The 16,730-nt window shown below is 40.4% G+C and overlaps 1 protein-coding gene across 4 annotated transcripts in view; it reads right to left on the reverse strand.

Annotated features, from left to right (window-relative positions):
- The window catches only part of SCFD2 (sec1 family domain containing 2), a 154,296-nt gene that overhangs the window by 92,023 nt on the left and 45,543 nt on the right, over nucleotides 1-16,730 (reverse strand). For all 4 annotated transcript variants that reach the window (XR_014515826.1, XR_014515827.1, XM_083459925.1 and 1 more), the window contains exon 5: nucleotides 11,765-12,014. Coding sequence is in view for 2 of the 4 variants with exons in the window: in XM_083459925.1 (XP_083316051.1) it covers nucleotides 11,765-12,014 (250 nt within the window). In the remaining 2 variants the exon portion in view is untranslated. The remainder of the gene's footprint in view (nucleotides 1-11,764; nucleotides 12,015-16,730) is intronic.

Raw genomic sequence — 16,730 nt, forward strand, 5'->3', positions numbered from 1 at the left:
AATAATAATAATAATAATATATTTATTGTCATTGCCCCCTTCGGGGACAACGAAATTACTTGACTGCTCCATAAAAACACTAATTAAACAATACAGTATAATACAGCAAGGAAGATTAGATGACTTTCAAAGTCCGGGCTTCCCATTCAGGGCTGAGATCGCTTTGGAGAAGAAGCTGTTCTTAAGACGGCTCGTTCTTGTCTTCATCGTCCTGTATCTCCGTCCCGACGGCAGGAGCTCAAAGAGACAGTGACCAGGATGCGATGGATCTTTTACTATGTCCAGTGCCTTCCTATGGCACCTTGTGGCATAAATCTGCTCTAAGATGGAGAGTGGGCAGCCAACAATGCTCTCTGCTGCCTTAACAACCCTGCACAACCCCATCCTGTCCTGGGTAGTGCAGCTTCCGTACCACACACATAAGCCATAAGTGAGCATGCTCTCAATGACACAGTGATAGAAGGCAAGCAGCAGTTTCTGCGGAAGATGGTTTTTCCTTAGTATTCTCAAAAAGTACAGTCTCTGCTGCGCCTTCTTCACAAGCCCCCTTGTGTTGACACTCCTTGACTTGGATTAAGAACGCTGCAAACCCGGAAGCAGGTATTTTGGTTTGTGAACTTCGCCTTGGAAGCAGAACATGTTCTACTTCCTGCTGAGTGTACATTGAGTCCCCTGCTGCTATGGGAAAGCACGCCTTGGTTTAAGAACACTTTGGTTTAAGAATGGACTTCCGGAACGGATTTAGTTCGTAAACCAAGGTACCACTGTAGAAACCTCACTCAGTGTTTTCATCTGGTCTGTACTGAAACTTCTGAGTTATGGTTCCCTATCCTGAAGGTACAATACCACCTTCATCACAATACAACCTTAACAAATTATTTGCTGCATTTGTATATTAAACCTCGATTAAAGGAGATAATTTTACACACATACATAGAAAAAGTATTTCTGATTCCTATTTTAAACAAGTGTTCAGCTAGCACATTCCTAGATACAACCAGTGGTAATTAAAAACAGCAATACTGTTTTTTCATAGATCATAGAATTGCAGAGTTGGAAGGAACCAAAAGGATCATCTAATCCAACCCTCTGAAATGCAGGAATCTCTTGCCCAATGTGGGACTTGAATCCATGACCTTGAGATTGAAAAGGAATGCCAGATTACTCAAGTACAACTTTTTGACAGAGGGGAAGATAATAAACCAACATTACAATCCAGATAATATGTGGTGTCACACAGCCACACTCGTACAAATCTCAGATTGCAGGAGCTCACTAGAACAGAAGGAAATGCATGTAGGTTCAGTAGAGTCTAGCAGTAACTGTTAACAGCAGGCTAAACACAACTGCAATCTGTGCCCTTCACTGTATTACTCAGAAGCAACTAATTTAATGGCAAATAGCCTCCCTGGTGACGATTCTAGCAGCTACTTATGAAGTAAGGACTTGCTTATACAATCATTTATGGTCAAATAACTTCTTAATAACTCTAACCTCAAATTAATCAAGAGACTATGGATATTCATGCTTTCTTTGGACCCAATTTACCTTGGAATAACTAACTCAATAAACTTAACAACTGGAGTGACATCAGCAGTTATGACGAATTGACAGTCTCAACACATCACGCAACAGGCTATTAAGTCAAAAGAATGGTCTAACTTACACTTACACTCAGAAGTGCTAAGACAGAACAGGTTCAGACTGTTCTTTCTCAATTATTAATACACAAATATATATCATTTCAAAAGGTCCCAAGACGATAACTGAAAAGAATACAGCAGATGCAGCTATGTATGTATGTATGAAAAACGCAGGATATTTCTGCTTCATTTGACAATAAACCAAATCCTCCATAAAACATGCTTGTTGTTAAAACTATGGGAGTTAAAAGAATGAGGAGCCAGATCAATGAAACATGCTTTCATTTCAGGACTTATTTAAGGTTTAAGGACTTATTTAAGGTTTATACCTTAAAAAATCATTATGGAATGATTGTGGAAAATTTGCAGTACTAAAGGTTCCAGCAAACACACAGGATTCTAGGATACAGATACAGAATATTGTTACTAATGTTAGAAAAATAATCTCATAGGGCACCTCCAGACATCCTTTTTATTTTCTCTCCTCTCCTCTGGCCAAAGGAGAGAAATCACCCAGATATTTCCAGATGTTTCTGAAATTTATCTAGTCATGGTTGGTGTCTAGCCTAACCAAATGAGGGGGCACTGTTGCTGTATAGGACATCTCTCTCAGCCCCTCGCCCTCTGTATCTTTCTTGCTCTGACCTCTCATTCACACACACACACACACACACACCATAAATCTTGAGGGCTACAGGTTAGTAAGCCCTGATATAGAAACTTGAAGCAAAGTTTCACAAACTGGAACAATCCTTCTGGATTTAGAATGTCCAGGTTTTATAATGGTAGAATGCAATTGATTCCATTAGGTCAAACTAGGGCAGGCACCCCCTACCTGAGTAACTGAAGGGACAATATTAAGGTTGGTAGCAGTGACTCAAATAGTTCCGTGAAACCATATATGAGCAAATGATCCTCTAATATGACTGGTCATTAATTCTCCTAGAACAGGGGTCAGCAAACTTTTTAAGCAGGGGGCCAGCCCACTGTCCCTCAGACCTTGGGGGCGGGGCGGACTATATATTGAAAAGGAAAAAAAGAATGAATTCCTATGCCCCACAAATAACCCAGAGATGCATTTTAAATAAAAGGACACATTCTACTCATGTAAAAACACACTGACTCCCGGACCGTCCGTGGGCTGGATTTAGAAAGCGATTGGGCCGGCCCTGGCCCCTGGGCCTTAGTTTGCCTACCTATGTACTAGAAGTACCCTAAAGCAAGTAGATAAACATTCAGAATGGAAGGATAGGACTTTAATCCTTTACCCAATCAGATCAGGTCACAAGCGTCCTATTTAATAAATCCCTATTCATGTGATTAGCAGGGGATCATATTCTGACTTATTTCCTTGGTTTGTTAACCAACGTTAAACCGGAGTTCCCCATTTCAGATGTTAATAGGGAACTCTGCTTTAATTCAAGTCATGATCTTTGCATCAAATCCAGCACACAAAGGGAGGGGGAAGCACTCTGCCATGATACTTGTTCCCAACTTCCACAATCATGGATTAGGAATGGTTTATGGTTTATGAACCATTAATTTCATACATGCTATTTCACTGTTGAAAAACCAAGTCCCAATGAGCTTCAGCAATAAAAAGTGTTGCTAAATCATAAGACAGTTTGGCTCCACATATTCCATAGCAACAATGGAACACTTGTGGTTTCTTATGTTTTAAGTCCCTGCACATCTGCTTTCAACAGAAAACCTACATTTCAGCCCCTAATTTCTACATAAAAACCTGTATGATATGCAAGCTGGGAGGCGGGAGTGGGTGCTGGAATCTGGATTCCATAAAACCTGAAAGGATCTAAATTATACCCAGGACAACTACTGAAGGCATCATACAGAACCATAGTTGTCCAGTTACAATTGGAAGGGAGGGGGTTGCCATTATTAGTATGATGTCATGGTGTCTAGGAGTTGTGGATTCCTAGCCAGAAAAAAAACTTGGAGAAATCAGGAATGGAATTGTTCCAGGGGATGATTATTTAGGCACTCAATGTGGATATTTAAATTTTCCAGCTCTTCAAACCTATTGTTATAAACAAGAAGAAAACCAACAGTTCAAGCAGCTTACTGAGCAGCATACCATCTTGGCATTCTCAGCAAAAAATACTGATAGGTTATACCTTCTATAAGCACATTTACAAATGCTACAAAATGTGAAACTGCATGCTAGGCAAGAGCCAAAAAAAGGGTGTTGTTGTTGTTTTAAAGGTAAAGGGACCCCTGACCATTAAGTCCAGTCGTGACCGACTCTGGGGTTGCGGCGCTCATCTCGCTTTATGGGCCGAGCGAGGGAGCCGGCGTACAGCTTCCGGGTCATCTGGCCAGCATGACTAAGCCGCTGCTGGCGAACGAGAGCAGCACACGGAAACGCCGTTTACCTTCCCGCCGGAGTGGTACCTATTTATCTACTTGCACTTTGACGTGCTTTCAAACTGCTAGGTTGGCAGGAGCAGGGACCGAGCAACAGGAGCTCACCCTGTCACGGGGATTCGAACCGCCGACCTTCTTATCAGCAAGTCCTAGGCTCTGTGGTTTAACCCACAGTGCCACCCGCGTCCCGTTGTAGTAGTAGCATTCACTATTTCCGAAGGACACACACACACACGTTTCACAAAGTAAGCAGACAGAAAAGAATACTCCTGTTTTAAATATGTGTGAACAGCATTCTCTGGGATCTTTCCAAAGAAGCCACATGTATGGAAAAGAAATGGTGAGGTGGGGGAAGAGAAAAGCGGAGTTCCTATTAAAAAGCATGCAGATTAATTTTAAACACAGCTTATTGACTAATTAAAAAGTTTACTTAAACTTGGTTTTTAGACGACCTTCTAAATGCCCATCTGCTTATGTATTTTGAGAAATGTAAATAGCTAATGGATATTTCGACATATCAGTTTCCTGCTCCAGTTGGCTGATTTGTTAAATTGGCAGGAGTTGAGGGGCCAGCAAAGCTAAAAGCATATATCTTGTGTTTTAAATAAGGGGGGCAGACAGACATGTTACGGACACCTCCGTGAAAACTGCCATCCAGTTTAGGGTCTGCTCAGACCAGGTGCTGAAGAGCGGAGTAAACAGTGAACACCTGAAAGCATAATAAAAAGTAGAGCTTTTATAGGAATTATGATCTAAATTCCATTTTGAATACCATACTAAAATAGGAGCTGATGTATATTTATCTAGTTTAAAAGCCATGACTCAAAACCAAGTCTTAGTACACAGCTAAAGAATCAGATATCAATTCCCAATTTTAGCATTTTAACTATTTCCTAAAACACAGCACTTGCCTGTATAATATTTAGGTTCTCCACTTTATCCCGAGGGCTCAGGGTGCATTATGGAAAGTTTTCTAATCAGACATGTTTCTTTTTGTGTACTAGCTTATGGTGTAACAGAGGCCAAAGAAATTTATCAGCTTAAACCTATCCATGTTTACTCAAAAGTAAGCCCTACTGTGATCAGTGCAGCTTACTGTTAGGCAAGTGGGCATACGATTGGGATCCAAGGTTACAATCCTAAACATAGTTGTGAGTATAAGCCCCTTTGAACTTACCTCTGTGTAAACATGCATAGGATTTTGCTGAAAAATTATATTTCTTAGAAATAAAATTTTTAAAAAGATATGCTGGTTAATCCTAGGCAAATAGGATGTCATGCGCATAGTTAGCTCAAAATTAAGCTCCACTGAGTTCAATAGGATTGCTTGTTGTTTTTCTACTTCTAGATAAGTATGCCTAGGATTGCACTCAAAGAAACCCAGTTCTGTTCTGATTTACTTGTATGTACTTCTATTAGATGTACTAATATTTCAAAGTCTCGATGCCCCCCAGCAACATGTCGTTTCCCCTACCAGATTTCACCTCTTTTATTTAGATTTTAGAAGTAGAATTGCTTTTCCAATAGGAAAAAGAAACTGCATATGTCAACCCTCCGCTCACCATAATGTGACCCAAATTAGTTTTGAGCACAATGTTTTCCTTAACATTAAAATACGATCTAGACGTATCAGATCCACATCTTTTGTATGGATGGTTTAGCTTTTAATTCAACGTGTATTGACCTTCACAGCACATTATAAAGGATCTCTGATCTAAGGGTTTTCTTGAAGGTTTTGTAATGAGTACATTATGGTTGAAAAAACTGCATATATATATATATATATGAGAGAGAAAATACCTTCAGGGCATGCCCCTTTAAAGCAATCTCCTCCTGGATGCAGGTTGTCCTCAAAATAGAACTAGAGGCATAATTTTTGTTCCAAGATAGCAGCCATAGGAGGTGATAGAGAATTGGAGCTGGAGGGAAACAGGACTTTTAAATAGATCAAATAGGCTGCCTTTTGGTTCTAGACTGGTTCAGCTAGTCTGGGATTTCATCTTTCACTTGTGCTTTTCACCCTCTCATCAGGAGACAGTAGCCAGCTGGAATCCATTAAGTCTAGGACCTGTGGCATTGTCTCACCTCAGCTATGGGCCTTGGTTCTAGAGTTACCCCAGAGTCACATCTGATGGGGATAAAGTGAGCTCAAATTCACATTTTGGCATTGTTTTAAAACTGTGTTCAGCTGTGGACAGGTGTTTCAAAATAAATGTAAATTACATATTTCAAGCTCTACTTTTAAGATCCTATTTTCTTTTATAGCTGCCAAAAGAAATCTTTTACACGAAGAAGACTGTTTGCCATTACAGTTTACTACAGTGCTTGGCCTAAACCTTTGCTCTTGATTTCTGCTGGAAACAGTGATGAAGAATATAAAGCTGTTACGAATTAGTCACTAGAAAGCCCTGAACGGTTACATTCAAGTATCCATTGCATTTGAATAGCTCGCTATAAACAAACAACTATGAAACTATGTGGTATGTAATATTTTAGAGTGATGCCAATGAGAAGAGGTATTTATCATCCTGCCACTTTTATTATTTTAGAACATACTGAGAAATTCAGATTAAAGACAACTTACTATGATAATCATATCTTTTATATATGTATTTGACATTACAACTGGAGCTGCATGCAAGGAGTCCCTGGCAGATCATTCCCAAAAATGCCAATCATCTGCTTGGAGAGAGCAGAGAGGGACTGAAATCTGGATAACCATAACTTTGGCTAATTCTGTGACGAGAACTACATGAGCACAGTCTCAGCTGCTACACAGGCCTTTGCAATATCAGAAACTGCACGCACAATTCCTCCAGTGGTTGGAAATATATTTGAGGAAGCCTGCTTCCAAAGACATAAATGCCTCTGGGTGGATTAGGGTGAAAATGTAAGCAGCTTTCTCCCCCCGCCCCTTTTTAATTTTATTTTGACAAAGTAGTAATCATTAATAAATAAGAATAAACATGTGCACCCCACCACCAAGACCATTCCATTGTAACTGTCCAACCTCCCAAAATTTCAACACCTCTTGCGATGGTTTGACCCCTTTCAGTTTTAACAATACAAATTCTACAAACACCCTCTCCATATCTCCTCAAAATCATTTCTCCTGCATATTCCCCGCCTTACCTTAATGGCACATGTTAATTTATCATGAATAGCTATATCCCTAAGCGCCTTTCTAGGATTCTTATTTTTAAAAGATTCTTCAAACGCCATCCGTTTCCAGATATTCAATCTTTCTCACAACAAAAAAATGCAGATATATTATTACTTCTAATGTGTTTGTACAGTGTTAATAAATATGTGAAGCAATGTCCAACTCTACTGTTTCTTTCACTACTACTGGTAGAGACTTCTAGTTCTATGTAAACACACATTTGTCATATGCGATAGTACGCACATAATATAGATTTTGCTTTATCCTATACAGATGTAAAGGAAGAACCAAGTATTTATTGAGAGCACATCTGGTTCATTTGCAAGAGAACTCTATGGAATTGTCCTTTTCTCCTCCCTCCCCCTTACTCTCCCTCACGTTCTAGCAATTGCCATGGATGTCTGAGACTGATACAGCTATTTATTAACGTTAGCCAATGTGGTTGGCTATCTATGTACATCTGTTGTGTAGAAATGAATAGCAAGGGGGAAAGTGATGGCTCACATTTTCTCTGGAGTCTCCAATGCAGCCACAATAGAAGAAACAATATTTTGTCGAATGTGCCAGAAATCTTATGCAGCGTGGCTGTGCTTTTGTTTGCACGCACCCCATATTTTTTTCCATCTGCATTATGTTCTGCAACAGTTGTTTATTTTGTACTTCCACATAAACAGCTGTACTGGATGCTGTACTAGTCTACGCCTGGCAGGATTTGAAAATTGTTACAAATGAGTTATCCACACGATGGAGAAACTGAACAGTAACCTATTTGTGCTATTTGCCACATGTTCTTTAATCATCTCAGTTAAAATCTCCAGTCCTAATACAAGTACACACACAAATCATGTCTGGATGCAAAAATGTTAATTTGGGCCTTTCCTAATTTTTTTCGTGGGTGGTGTGAAAAAATCTCTCAAAGCTTTCTTGTAATAACATTATCCAATAAGAGTTGAAGAAAATATTTTCAGTACATAGACAAAGGTTAGTTTTTTGTTTTGTTTTTTTAAAAAATAACATGCTGAACATATCTGACTTTAGCTACAAAAGGGCTAGAGGAAGAATGTGCTAGCACTGCTAAGGACCCATAAGTACATGGGGCTCTGAATTTCCTCGAAGGTCTTGCATTATTAGCATTGTGCTTCTCTCTTGATGGTCGCCACAGGGGACTTGACCATGCAAGTTTGCTATGGCCACTCTAGCAGTCATAAGCTTACTTTCTGTAAGAAGAAAAAGAGTTTGGACTTGATATCCCGCTTTACCACTACCCGAAGGAGTCTCAAAGCGGCCAACATTCTCCTTTCCCTTCCTCCCCCACAACAAACACTCTGTGAGGTGTGTGGGGCTGAGAGACTTCAAAGAAGTGTGACTAGCCCAAGGTCACCCAGCAGCTGCATGTGGAGGAGCGGAGACGCGAACCCGGTTCACCAGATTATGAGTAGTCCACCGCTCTTAACCACTACACCATGCTGGCTCTTCTGAGACCTCAGAATTGGAATTTCAAGGTCTGAAAGCAAACAACAAAAATAACCTGAACCCTACTGTCTATGTCAGTTAGGTTGGTTGGCATTCGTCTGTCTTGAAAGACAACGGAGGAGTGACCAATGTGGGAGAGACATGTTTAGTTGCAGCTGGGGCAGATTAAGGTATTCAGTTGTGCTGCTGCAGATTCACCATGGCATTTCTTCTCTCTGCGCTCCCCCCAGGGGTCAATTCCTCCTCTGGTCACTGCTATGGATACACAACTTGACTGCCTGCCTGCAGGCACTGGGGTTGTCTGCAAGGAATTCCCACATGAGCCTTTGGATAGCTTCTGATAGGTGTAGATCTGTTCAAAGTCAGCGCACCTTCAAAAGCACTCCATGCATGTTCGTGTGATTCAGACTGTAGGCCAGTTTCTGCAATAACTATCACAACACTTGAAACAGTTCCACAGATGTTTGTTCCAGGGCCCAACCTGCTCTGCCACCCTTATAATTCCTACCAACCCCAGTTGATCACAGGAGCCACATCAAGCGTGATCTCTGTAGAGTTTAATAGATTAAAACACACACCAACCATTACTCTGTTAGTAATTAAACCAAGTGAAGTGTGTGCTAATGGCATCTATAGGCCTCACGCAAGTCCTCCCAAGAACAGCAAAACACGTGGACAAGAGCCTAATGGGATGTTTTCCTTTTAGTTAGCCAATATTCACATTCAATAAAACATTCGATGTTCATTTTAGAAATGTTACTATTTGCAGTGCCAGAGAAGATAAATCAAGTGCACAAAGCAGTGGTTTACTGAAGATGCCTTTTGAATTTCCAAAGCCGGCATTAAGTACATTGATCAAAAGGGAGGCAAGCTGCTTTAATAGAGAGAAATGCAGCCAAATTTAAGAACACAAAACAGTTGTAACAATTTCTAAAATTCAGTAGTAACTTTCAGCATTTGCTTGGGTGCATCTCCAATATGGCTTGTTGTTGTTGTTGTTGTTGTTTAGTCGTTTAGTCATGTCCGACTCTTCGTGACCCCATGGACCAGAGTACGCCAAGCACTCCTGTCTTCCACTGCCTCCTGCAGTTTGGTTAAAGTCGTGTTAGTAGCTTCGAGAACACTATCCAACCATCTCGTCCTCTGTCGTCCCCTTCTCCTTGTGCCCTCCATCTTTCCCAACATCAGGGTCTTTTCCAGGGAGTCTTCTCTTCTCATGAGGTGGCCAAAGTATTGGAGCCTCAGCTTCATGATCTGTCCTTCCAGTGAGCACTCAGGGCTGATTTCCTTAAGAATGGATACGTTTGATCTTCTTGCAGTCCATGGGTCTCTCAAGTCTCTTCCAGCACCAGAATTCAAAAGCATCAATTCTTCGGTGATCAGCCTTCTTTATGGTCCAGCTCTCACTTCCATACATCACTACTGGGAAAACCATAGCTTTAACTATACAGACCTTTGTTGGCAAGGTGATGTCTCTGCTTTTTAAGATGCTGTCTAGGTTTGTCATTGCTTTTCTCCCAAGAAGCAGGCGTCTTTAATCCTTGGGGTTGAACCTAACGGCTGTGAGCGGACTTCTGATTGAAAATGAGCTTCTTCTTCTTTTTACCACCGCCTTTCTGCTGCAGCTCTGTGACTTCCAGAAAAGCCACTCCTTTTATCTGTTATTCAAGGATGCCCCTCCACAAGAGAGCCATGAGGAGCTGGTGGACATTTTGAAAAGTTGTGGATAGATGACCCTCCAGAACAGTGTGGGACATGGCATGCGGGGGGAGGGGGGAGAGAGACAGCGGAGAATGTGGAGTTGATCAGGAATTGGGGTATGGGAAAAAATGCAGGGAACCCCATACATGACTACAAAATGTCCTCTGCTTACACAAGAACCGCTGAATGCAAATCACTGAGTTCATCCACATACACCAAATTACAAATGCTTCCTTTAAGCCACAGAATCCACACTAATAGGAGAAAAGCAGGAAGTTACAGGATGTATCCCAAACGACTATATTAACTCCCCATCGAATGAAACTGAATCACAGATGTTGACCTAAGTGGATAGACGTGGAGGCCTTGGTAACATGGAATTAAAATCTTTTATCCAACACAGAGGTCCACACATTGCAGCGGAGAAGGAAGATCCCCTGATACACTTTTGTAGTTTATTACCTACCTGATGGCGCAACCTTGTTTGAGGAGATAAGGGTAGTCACATCATTGTGAGCAACATCATTGGGAGTGGTTAAAAAATATAATTTTTCTGTGTTTTTAAAAAAGCCTAGTTATCTCTACTGATTCACAACATGTAAACACATGAACGCTTTCTGAACAAAGTAGCTTACTTAGTGCACTAAAATTCTCTCCCAATTCTCTTTTCATGCCTGTTCAGATTATGGACACTGATAGGGTGACAGTTGCTTCAGTGCCATTACTTTTAAAACCATTTTCTCCTAAAAAGAATTATCCCAACCAATTGGGGATCACCTGACGAATGTTGAAGATATCACAAGGCCATGTAGCCAATTAGATATGGCCGGTAGACAACATCATGGAGCCAATTCAGGAGTTCTGGCAATAACTTCTAAACTGGCTCACTGGGTTTTTTGCAGAACTTCTGAAAAGTTGACAGAAAGCAGAGGACGTTTTCCCCAGCTCAGGAACATTTGACTACAAAGCAACACCCCCCCTTCAAGCTTTGCATGAGTTACAGCTAGGCAATCTCAACTCTACACTCCTCACTACTTTAGCCCAGCACAGAAAATCATTTACTGTGCCATACATCTCTAAAGCCCTGGACATACAAAATTGTTTAGGCTGCAATTCTACATGCAATTACCTAACAGTAAGTCCCATGGAACTCAATGAGGCTTACTTCTCAAGAGATGCATATAGAATTGCACTTAATTTGCTAGGATAGGATTTCATTCTCTTCAATAAATGTGTGTGCAACACGTTTTATAAATAAATAGTTAAAGCAAACAGCAGGTATTAGCAGCACCCTTAAAGCCTCAGAATAATTAATCTATTTTTAATTGATGGAAGTCTATAGCTTAAACTGTGTCTGAACAGGCCTGCTCCTTGAACAAGGAAGAGAATCTACACTTACCTGTTATTTTCTGCAATAGGAAAGGCAGTTCAGGCTCGTCACAGAGAGACTGGATGAGAGCCTCTTTCACTTCTCTTTCAGCTTCATCCAACTCTTTTCCAGTTTTGAGTTCCCCAACTATGGAGTAAATATACACCAGCAATACAAGGAAGTCTTCAGGGGTATAATCATCATCTGTCCTGTTCTTATGAGACTTGATGATAGGCAACAATTGGTTCAGTACAGTAGGTAATGTTGACTCCCCAATATTCTGCAAATAGAAAGGGGGTTGGGGGAACAACCACGTTATAAGAATTTGAAGGAAGGCTGCATTGTGGTTCACATATTGTTTCACAGAGTACAACTTAGGTAGGTTTGTCCTTAAATGAGAAGTGAATTAAATTTCTCCCTGATATTTACAATGAGTTATTGCCCTTCCCCTCAAAGTGACTTGATAGTTGCCTGGATCTGTTTCAGTGTGGGATTTTATGTAAGTGACAAACTTTCTTGGGGCACAGGAACATACCCTCCAAAGTTTCTCTGATGAAAATAGGACACCCTATTATTATTATTATTATTATTATTATTATTATTATTATTATTATTACCCCACCCATCTGATTGGGTGGCCCCAGCCACTCTAGGTTCATAATTAAAACATTAAACATTTAAAAAACTTCCCCTTACAGGGCTGCCTTCAGATGTCTTCTTAAGGCTGTATAGTTACTCATCTCCTTGGCTTGGGGAGTTGTATAACTCCATACCCTCCAACAGTTCTCTGATGAAAATAAGGATGTCCTAAGGAAAAGCGGGACATTCTGGGATAAAATAAGAAACCAGGACAGTTTATGCAAATCTGGGACTGTCCTTGGAAAATAGGGACATTTGGTGGGTCTGCAGGAAATTGCTTCAGTGCATAGTGGTCACTGATTCTGGACCCAAAGTTTTTTTAAAAAAATAGATAAGCCACACATTCTTAAAAAAAATAAAATATTTCATTGTCTACTTGTGCCTTTTGAAAACTAGTGTGCAGCCTGCCATAAGCATAAAAGGTAGAACAGATTACAAATTAAATAATGATAATGAATATCAGCATACAATTTCTGTTTCGTTTAGAAAAATAACTGGAAGAGGCAGGTGTCAGGCTGGCAGTGGAAAATAATTTTATGAAGAGTGTAGAAAACATTTTAACCATAGATGAGAGTTTTCATGTGCCTTAAAGCACAATCCTTTGCATGTCTACTGAAAAGTTAGTCTCACTGAGTTCAACAAGAGGTAAGGATGTACAGGACTGCGGTATTAATCTCATAGGTCAAAAACCGCCAGAATTTTTTCTTTGGCAAAGTTGACGTTTTATGCATGAGAATAAACACATGAAGACCCTGAGGAAAGACAATGTTCAAAAGCAGTGGGGAACTCTTCATAAAACAAATTACTACTTCCCAGCACCAGTCTGCCGCCTGACTCTCTCTTGTTTTGCATTGTTGTTCCTATTGATATAAGAATTATATAATTATATACCTGACATGTCTAAAAATGGTGTTTTATATTACAACTGGACAGCGATACATATGAAAACAGGCAACAAGCCAGCTTCTTCAGACTACATCCAAACACCACAGAGCTTGGAAATTTGCCTCAAACAAAATCCTATAGCAGCTTGTCATTAGCCAGCACCTCTAAATGATTTAGGAGCTCTCTCTGATGTTACAAATCAATCAATTACACTGATTGAACAGCCCTGAAAAAACCAACAAGTTTTAAAAATGTAACTACCCGTGACCCAAATTTCCTGCTGGTTATGTTGGCCTCAGGTTAGCCTTGTTTGTCTATCATCAAGGGGTCTAGTAAAAATAATAAAACGAGGGTCACTTCTGTGCTTCTGAAAACCCCCATAAAAACAGTCACACTAGTCAAGGTGGGTCCAGCCAAAATGACTCTCTACCACCTTTCTTTACTTATTGTTACTTGGTTATTTTAGCACGATACAAAGGCAAGCATGTAAGGAGAGGGGTTCCTCTTCTTCTCTCTTCTCGCTAGTCTGTTTTGTATTAAACTGGAACTAAGAAATAATCTACTATCCCTGAAGAAAAAGTGGTGACGTCAGTTTGCTGACTGCTCCAGTTTGGGTTTTGGCAGGTTGGAGGGAATAAGGGAAAAAAATGTATTTCCCAAAGAAAACAGTTTTATTTTGCAAGATGTTACACATAAATCTAATGTCATGTATTAAAGAACTGAGGGAAAATCAATGCCATAATCATTTTTTAAAAGCCCAAACCTTTATACTTGTGTAGAACCTTATATTATTAGACAAACACAGAGTTCATACACAAGGTAACCTTCCCTTGATCAAATCTGCTATGAACTTGCACATGCAGAATAAATTTCTGGCTTTCATTGGGCCTACTAGTTTTCAAAACTGTAGTAAAAACTGTGCCACCATTCTGACTTTTATTGGGGGGTGGGGTGAACAATTTTGAAATGTCAGACAGAAAGTATTCACACTTTAACTTCGCATGTATCTGGAGGGTTTGTTTGTAATGCCTACCTATACCTGAACACACATGTTTTATAACTCTGACACCAACATTATTATAGAGTATGAAGCAGTTGTGAGTTACACCACAGAGCCTAGGACTTGCCGATCAGAAGGTCGGCGGTTTGAATCCCCGCAATGGGGTGAGCTCCCGTTGCTCGGTCCCTGCTCCTGCCAACCTAGCAGTTCAAAAGCACTTCAAAAGTGCAAGTAGATAAATAGGTACCGCTCCGGCGGGAAGGTAAACGGCGTTTCCGTGTGCTGCTCTGGTTTGCCAGAAGTGGCTTAGTCATGCTGGCCACATGACCCGGAAGCTCCCTCGGCCAATAAAGCGAGATGAGCGCCGCAACCCCAGAGTCAGCCACGACTGGACCTAATGGTCAGGGGTCACTTTACCTTTACCTATGAAGCAGTTGGATTGTGCCGTAACAAACATTCCAGTCCCTGGACAGTTGTATGAAGAATAAATTTGCTCTCAATAAGTTGTTCAGCCCGTATCTAGAACAAATAAGAACATCCTCCTTGCCTAACTCTTTTTTTTTAGAATTCTCCCCCTTTTCTGCTAATTTTCGTGAAGACAAATTATTTGTATAATCTACTGTCAAATCACTGATGTATCTATGGGAACTGTGAGTGTTATGCCAAAATTTAGGAGCTGTTTCAGGACTCAAAATTCGAGGATCGGACTTATCCACCTGTTGGACGTGACCGAACATGCTTTGTTACTGGAATTTTCCTTATGACCAAATGACACATTGAGCATAATTGGGGTTGGAAAATGAATCAAGCAATCTCTGAGAAAGTCGAAGATGGAAGGCACTAATGGTAGTACCTGTAAAAGTCAACCCACATGTCCCTGAAACCGAAAACTCTATTGCAGTATCATACTAGTAGCATACATGTTGGCAGACAAGGAAGACACAAGCTAGGCAGAAGCAGATGATCCCCTCCAGTCCTTTATAGGGAAGGTTTTTCATGTATTCAATAAGCAACAGGGGGAAACAATCAGGAAAAGTTAAAAAGTGAAGTTGGTTTTATTTTCTAATCCCTGTTTTGAAAACAGGTTTTAGTGAACAACATTAACCCATTACTTCTAAACTAAGCTTGATTTATGACACTTATACATATATGTATTTGCTCCCTCTTAAAACAGGTATCCAAATACCCACCAGTTAAGTAGAGACAACAAGACCTCCATCGGATTAGACTGCACTATCCAGTACTGTCCAGCCACTTTGTAGAAATCAGTGCAACCAAAGCTCTTTCCCATTTCTTTTCTTTGCTGAATGCTCCTTCCCATCCTCCTTCCCCTTTCTGAGTGGCAATTTCCTGCCTCCGTTAAACCTTAAGCTTCTTGATTGCTCTGGTTTCTTCTCAGTGGAACCTGTCAAGATTCTGTTGTTGACTTTATTACACCATAAATGGAAGGCTTAAAAACAAGTGACCCTCCCCTAATAACAAATTAAATACCTATAATTGCCAGATGCCAAATCTTCCAAACTCTCACGGACATGTGGAATTCACCAAGTTGCTCTTCTGGACAGCATGTCACTATATATAGCATATTTGCAAATTAACCAAACATAAAGTTATGGGTACAGTGGTACCTCGGGTTACATACGCTTCAGGTTACATACGCTTCAGGTTACAGACTCCGCTAACCCAGAAATAGTACCTCGGGTTAAGAACTTTGCTTCAGGATGAGAACAGAAATTGTGCTCCGGCGGCGCGGTGGCAGCAGGAGGCCTCATTAGCTAAAGTGGTGCTTCAGGTTAAGAACAGCTTCAGGTTAAGAACGGACCTCCGGAACAAATTAAGTACTTAACCCGAGGTACCACTGTATTTTGTTGCAATTGATTGGCTTAGTGTAGGGTCAGCAGGGATAGAAGCTGGCCGTTGTTTTTCTTTAAAGCACTCCTAAGAAGGTTTACAGGAAGCCTGGATTTTGTAGCATGAATATCTGCAAAAGTTGGAGCTTTTAAGTCTACTCATCTGCACTCTCAACCAAGAAGCTTTTAACGATGACCAAGTTCAATCGGCAAACCTCAGCCACCACGAAAGCCTTAGTAATAGCAATGGGTGATCAGTAAGGCAGGATATGAACGAGTAGTAGGCACTCAAATATAGCTTCTTTTCTGCTTTTGCTTTTCCCTTCACACAAATAAGTGGGGATTCAGCTTTTAACCATAACTTCCTAAGAATGTGCAAACCTGTAAATCATGGTTAGTGACTTTTTAATGTGTATTTAATAAATATATATGTTGCTGTTCAAAACATACCATCTTCCCACAGTGCTTTACAACACTGAAAAAAAGTTTAAAGCCACATTAAATATCAGAACTACACACTAATGATAATAACAGCGGTAAAATATTTCACTTCTTCTGATCCAGTTCCATGATTTAAAGTTGGCTTAACATCATGACTTGTAAGCCACTAACCACAGTTTCT

The sequence above is a fragment of the Podarcis liolepis genome, assembly GCF_965112155.1.
Source record: "Podarcis liolepis genome assembly, chromosome: 9".
Classification (NCBI taxonomy): Eukaryota; Metazoa; Chordata; class Lepidosauria; order Squamata; family Lacertidae; genus Podarcis; species Podarcis liolepis.